The sequence below is a fragment of the Dipodomys ordii genome, unplaced genomic scaffold, assembly GCF_000151885.1.
Source record: "Dipodomys ordii isolate 6190 unplaced genomic scaffold, Dord_2.0 Scaffold27, whole genome shotgun sequence".
In the NCBI taxonomy this organism is placed as follows: domain Eukaryota; kingdom Metazoa; phylum Chordata; class Mammalia; order Rodentia; family Heteromyidae; genus Dipodomys; species Dipodomys ordii.
In genome coordinates, this window is record NW_012267243.1 from 15,932,328 (window position 1) to 15,938,841 (window position 6,514).

General features: G+C 41.4%; 1 protein-coding gene across 1 annotated transcript in view; it reads right to left on the reverse strand.

Annotated features, from left to right (window-relative positions):
• Positions 1–470, reverse strand: part of Prr16 (proline rich 16) — a 168,981-nt gene extending 168,511 nt beyond the window's left edge. Inside the window, exons 1-2 of the mRNA XM_013015549.1 lie at positions 420–470; positions 3–248 (exon numbers count right to left, since the gene is read on the reverse strand). Coding sequence (XP_012871003.1) covers positions 3–248; positions 420–470 — 297 coding nt within the window. The remainder of the gene's footprint in view (positions 1–2; positions 249–419) is intronic.
• Between the last annotated feature and the right edge of the window lie 6,044 nt (positions 471–6,514).

Sequence of the window (6,514 nt, forward strand, 5' to 3'; positions counted from 1 at the left end):
ACTCCAGGCCCCGTGGGCCCCGCGGCGCCGGCGACACCCGCGGAGGTCGAGCCCCTGCCTCCTGCGTCCCCTGGGCCCCCGACCCCTGACCTTTCACCTGTGCTCCTGAGACCAGAGCCCGGGGTCACCAGAGCCCCTCCCGACAGGAGTGGCGCTGCTCGAACTTTCTGTCCATGTTGAGTTACTACTTCCGCTGCCCTCCTAGGCGGGCTGGGGGGGGGGGCGTCTACCGAATCTTCTAGCACCGTCTAGCAGTGCGTATGTGTGTGATTGTTTCGAGATTTTTAATAGTGCTGGGATTGAATTCAGGCCCTCGCTCTGGCTCCCGATTGAAGCTGCCTTAAATCATTTCCTCATAGACTTCTCTCTCTTATCATCATCATCACCACCACCACCATCATCATCACCATCATCATCACCATCATCACCATCATGATCACCATCACCGTCATCAACATCATCATCACCATCATCACCATCATCATGATCACCATCACCATCATGATCACCATCACCATCATCACCATCATCACCATCATCATCATCATCATCATCACTATCATCATCATCACCATCATCATCATCATCATCATCATCATCACCATCATCATCATCATCATCACCACATCACCATCATCATCATCACCATCATCACCATCATCACCATCATCATCATCATCACCATCATCATCATCATCACCATCATCACCATCACCATCATCACCATCATCACCATCATCATCACCATCATCATCATCACCATCACCATCATCATCATCATCACCATCATCACCATCATCATCATCACCATCATCACCATCATCATCACCATCATCACCATCATCACCATCACCATCATCACCATCATCACCATCATCATCATCACCATCATCACCATCATCACCATCATCATCATCATCACCATCATCACCATCATCACCATCATCATCACCATCATCATCACCATCATCACCATCACCATCATCACCATCATCACCATCATCACCATCACCATCACCATCATCATCATCACCATCATCATCATCACCATCACCATCATCACCATCATCATCATCATCATCACCATCACCATCATCATCATCACCATCATCACCATCACCATCATCATCACCATCACCATCATCACCATCACCATCATCATCACCATCATCATCATCATCACCATCATCACCATCACCATCATCACCATCATCACCATCACCATCATCACCATCACCATCATCACCATCATCATCACCATCACCATCATCATCACCATCATCATCACCATCATCATCGCCGCAGCAGGAGTCGTGGTGCGGTGCTTGTCACACTGTAGAGACCTCGGGACCCTGCCCAGAGATGGAGGAAACCTTTACACCCTCCTCGCCACACCTACTCACTGCTCGACTTGACGATGGTTCTGGAAGCTGTCTTTGGAATGAGGAAGAAGAAGGAGAATAGAAGAAAAGAGAGATGTTTGGAAGTGGTAGGAAGAGAAAGCAGCACAGCACTCAACAAATGCATTGGAAAGTTCGAAGTCAAATGTCATGTCAAGGAAAAGACAGAAGAGCATGCTGCGAAGTACCAAAGTGGTCAGACACGTGGTGGAGAGCCAGTGGAGACCAGAAAAACATGCGGGGACAGGTAAAGAAGTAGTGTGCTTGTGTTGCCAGTAGGTTTTCTTGAGCTGGCTTTACCTCTTCAGGTTCTTCTTTATTCTCCTTGTTTTGTGCTGATATTGGGTCTCGAACTCAGGCCTCCAGTTCTCACAGAGCTTTCTCAGTCATGACTGGAGCTCCAGCACTTGCGACACCACAGACCAACATTTTTTTCTGGATAATCTGAGATGGGGTTTCTAGGATTTCTCTGCCTGGTCTGTACTCACACCTTGATCGTCTGATCTCAGCCTCCCGCAGTTAGCTGGGATTACAGGTGTGAGCCACCAACCATGCCTGCCTCTCTTCCAGTTCTTTGTAAAGCTGTAGGAGGAAAACTAGGTCTTAACATACCCACACTCGAAATTCCGCATAATTTCATATCTTATTATTTTATATCTGCACAAAGGTGAATGGCCAGAAATGGCATCACCTAATGGGAGGAAAAGATGGCTTGTCTACATTTCAATTTTTGACTCTCAACAGGAGAATAAGGAAACTTGGAAAACTCAAAGTAGCTTATAGCAGAATGCTAGACAGGAGAAAAAGTAGCAATATTTTCTGCTCCAGTGACAAAAATAATCTCAAACTATAAGAACATGCCTATGCTGCTTTCCATCTCCTTCACAAAAGATTAAACAACAACAAAAACCCGTCCCCCTAAGACATCAGTGCGGCTACTAAATCAAAAGAGAAAGCCGACTAAAAGTGGAAAAGTTCTTTGTGCAAGTTGGCTCAAACCTTTCAACCTAGCTGCTTGGGAGAGAGGAAATCAGAGGATTTGGGGTCAAAGCCAGTCTGGGCATAAACATTGACCACACTCCATGTTAATCAATGGCTGAGTGTGGGTGTGGATGCACTACAGTCACCAGTGACACAGGAAAGCACTAGAAGAACCATAGCCTGTCTAAAGGCCAGGCCTGGTGGCTCACCCTTGTAATCCTAGCTGCTTAAGCAGCTGAGATCTGAGCAGCACAGTTCAAGGCAAGCCCCAACAGTCTGTGAGACACTTAGCTCAGAAAACGTGGCAGAGTGGCTCAAAGTGGTAGCGCACTAGCCTTGCGAAAAAAAGGCTCAGGAATAGCGCCCAGACCCTGAGTTCAAGCCTCATGACTCACACACACACACACACACACACACACAATTCTAATGAGTCTCTCTTTAAATCTATTTATGAACTATAGCTATCTGAAGCGGCGTACAAACCAAAATCATATGGGAAACAGACAAAATCATAGATCTCAAATCATAGATTTCTAAATGAAGAAGAATCTGTAATAAACTAATTGTACATTATTATTTTTTCTTTTTTACATCATTATTCATTACACTTCAGGTTTTATAGGAGATTACCTGGCGATTTGATGAAGTCACCTACTGATTACAGGTGATCATCTTCAGTTCCATCAGTTATAAGCCCTTATCAGTATTTTCAAGTATGTTTGTGTGTGATGTGTGCAAAATGTATATATGATATGTGTCTATGTTTAACCCCTAAAATCAACTTTCAGGAGAAAATCCTGTAGTACTGACATAATTTTAAAATAACAAAACAAAATATCATCTGCTATTGTAATGAAGGCTACATATTGTATGTGAATATTGGTTAAGAGATTACTAAATGTGATCTGAATGTTTAAACACAAAGTTTTGCTATCACATGATTTATTTATTTGACCTATTAAACGTTTTGATTACCATATCAGGAATTTTTAGAGTCTTTACGGTGAAGGTGGTGTACCGAGGGGCTACAGTTACAGAAGTCAGGTAATGAGCACCTTTCTATTTGAACCATGTCACCTTTTCCTCGCTCTCTCCCAGTTCTTTGCTCCCTCCTCCCACAAACTTGTATGATTCGTTTTCAACATAGTGTCTAGTATCACTGCTGCATATGTTCACCCCCCTTTACCCTCCCCCAAACAGATAAAGTTACATACAACCCAAAAGGTCCAGGGAACAAAAACAAAAACTATATATATATATATATATATATATATATATATATATACACATATATATAATCTTATATGAACATATGCAAATAGCTATTGAGCCTTTGTGTTCCTGTCCTAAGAATACCCACCTTTGTCTCATTGTGTGAATACCTCTGGAGTCCTGTATAATTAATCATATCTAAGTGTATTTTTATTCTCTTTTACAATCCAGTGCGTTTTTGTGTAGATTTATAGGCACTTGCTAGTTACAACAAATGAGGAAAAGCATGCAACCTATGTTTCTTTGAGACTCACTAATTTTATTTAATATGATTTTCTCTAAGTCTTTCTAGTTCCTTACAAAATGTGCAATGTCATTCTTTTTGATGAGGGACTAGAATTCCATTGTGTATATACCACATTTTCTTGAGCTATTTGTAAACTGAGGAGCATCTGAGCTGATTCCATATCTTGGCTAAGGGAAATAATGCTTAGTGAACATGGTTGTGTTGGTAGTTTTAGTGTGGACTTGCTTGTGGTTATTTCCATGAATTGCCAGGACTGAGATTATTAAGTTATAAGGAGGCTCTGTTTTTAGTTTTCTGAGGAATTTCTATGCTGCTTTTCAGAGTGGTTGAACAAGTTTACATTTCCAACAATATGTAATAGCGTTCCCTTTTGTCCACATCCCCACCAGCATTTGTTATTGTTAGTTCTCTTGATAATAGCCTTTCTAACTGGAGGTAAGGTGGAATCTTAATGTTGTTTGGATTTGCATTTCCTTGATGACCAGAGATGTAGAACATTTCTTCATGTGTCTATTGGTTATTCTTAGTTCTTCTGAGATGCCTCTCTTTAAATCTTTAGTCCATTTATTAATTGGGTTGTTTTCTTTAAGGATTTGTTTTGGGGGGGTTAATTTTTTGGGCTCTAAGGACATTCTAGCTATGAAGCCCTTGTCTGATGCACAGCTAGTAAAGATCTTCTCCCGTTCTGTGCGCTTTCTATTTATCTTGCCAGCTATATCCTTTGCCATGCAGAAACTCTTCAGTTTGATTCAATCCCATTCATCCAGTCTTTCTTTGATACATTGTGTTTCTGGATCTGATCTTAGGAAGTTTTGACCCATTCCAAGAAGCTCTAGTGTTTCGTCTATCTCTTCCTGTCATAGTTTCATCCTATCTGGACTTACATTAAGGTTTTTGATCAATTTGGACATGATTCTGGTGCAGGGTAATATATAAAGACCTAGCTTCAGTTTTTGCATTTGTTTAGCCAATTTTGCCAGCATCATTGTTTTTGGGGTTTTTAAGCATCATTTGTTAAATAAGCTCTCTTCCAACCTGTGCTTTTGGCTCCCTTATCAAATATTAGGTGGCTCTAGTTCAGTGGGTTCATTTCTGGGTCTTCTGTTCCATAGGTCCTCAGGCCTGTTCTTGTGGCATTACCAAGTTGTTTTTATTCCTATGTCTTTGTAATAGTTTGAAGTTTGATATTCCTCCAGTACTGTTCTTCCTGCTAAGGATTGTTTGTTTTTGGTATTTGAGGTCTTTTATTATTGCATATGAATCTTTGAATTGCTTTGGAGACTGATGTTAGAATTTTGACAGATGTTGAATTGAATTTGTAAGTTGATTTGGGCAGCACAGCCATTTTCACAATGTTAATCTTTCAATACAAGTGCATGGAAGGTTTTCCATTTCCTTAAATCTGCTTGAATTTCTTTTTTCAGCTTTGTAAGGTCCTTCACATCTTTGGTTACGCTAATTCCCATCTATTACTTTTTTTTCTTTCAGTTTTTTTCTTTTTTATATTTTTTTATTGTAAAGATAGTATATAGAGGGATTACAGTCACATGAGTAAGGTAATGAGTACTTTTCCAATTAGGTATTGTTACTCCCTCCTTTGTTTTTCCCCAGCCATCCCTTCCCTCCCCACCTCCCCAACTCTTCCCTTCCCCACCCCATGAAGTTGTAAAGTTCACTTTTAAGATAGTGTCATGTACATCTCATTATTACAATGGGTCAGCCTGTATCCTTGTTTCAGCCTTTTGTTATTTCCCAGCTATTATTTTTTGAGGCTAACACAGTCTCTTCTCATTGTTGACATACAGAAAAGCAACTGATTTTTTTTCTGTTAATTTTATACCCTGTTTCTTTTTCCAAAGATTCAGATAAGCTCAAGTAACTTGGGAGGAATCTATAGGGTTCTTTAAATACAGGATCATGTCATCTGCAAAGAGGGATAGTTTCACTTCGTTGGCTATTTAGATCCCCTTTATGTTTTTCTCTTGCCTTATTGTCTTGCTAGGAAATCTAGTTGTATACTGAAGAGGAATGGAGAGCGTGGACATCCTTTTCTCATTCCTGATTTTAGAGGAAATTGTTTTCAATTTTCACTAGTAAGTAGAATTCTGGCTGTGGGTTTGTCATATACAGCCTTTATTATATTGAGGAATGGTCCATGAATTCCAAGCTTCTCCAGAGCATTTCACGTAAGCGGTGGTGGGTCAGTTCAAATGCTTTCTCTACATCTATTGACATGATTACCTGGTTCTTGTCTTTGCTTCTATTGACATGTTGAATTACGTTAATTGACTTGCAGCGGGGCGGGGGGGGGGGGGGGGGGGGGGGGGGGGGGGGGGGGGGGGGAGGGGCGGCGCTGGTGGCTCACACCTGTAGTCCTAGCTACTCAGGAGGCTGAGATCTCAGGATCTCGGTTCAAAGTCAGCCCAGGCATGAAAGTCCATGAGACTCTGATCTCCAATAAACCATTTAGAAAACTGGAAGTGGCACTGTGGCTCAAGTGGTAGAATGCTAGCCTTGAGCTAAAAAGCTGAGGGACAGTGCCCAGGCCCAGAGTTCAAGCCCCATGACTGACAAAAAAATAAGCAACACATTAATTGGCTTGCATATATTGAAC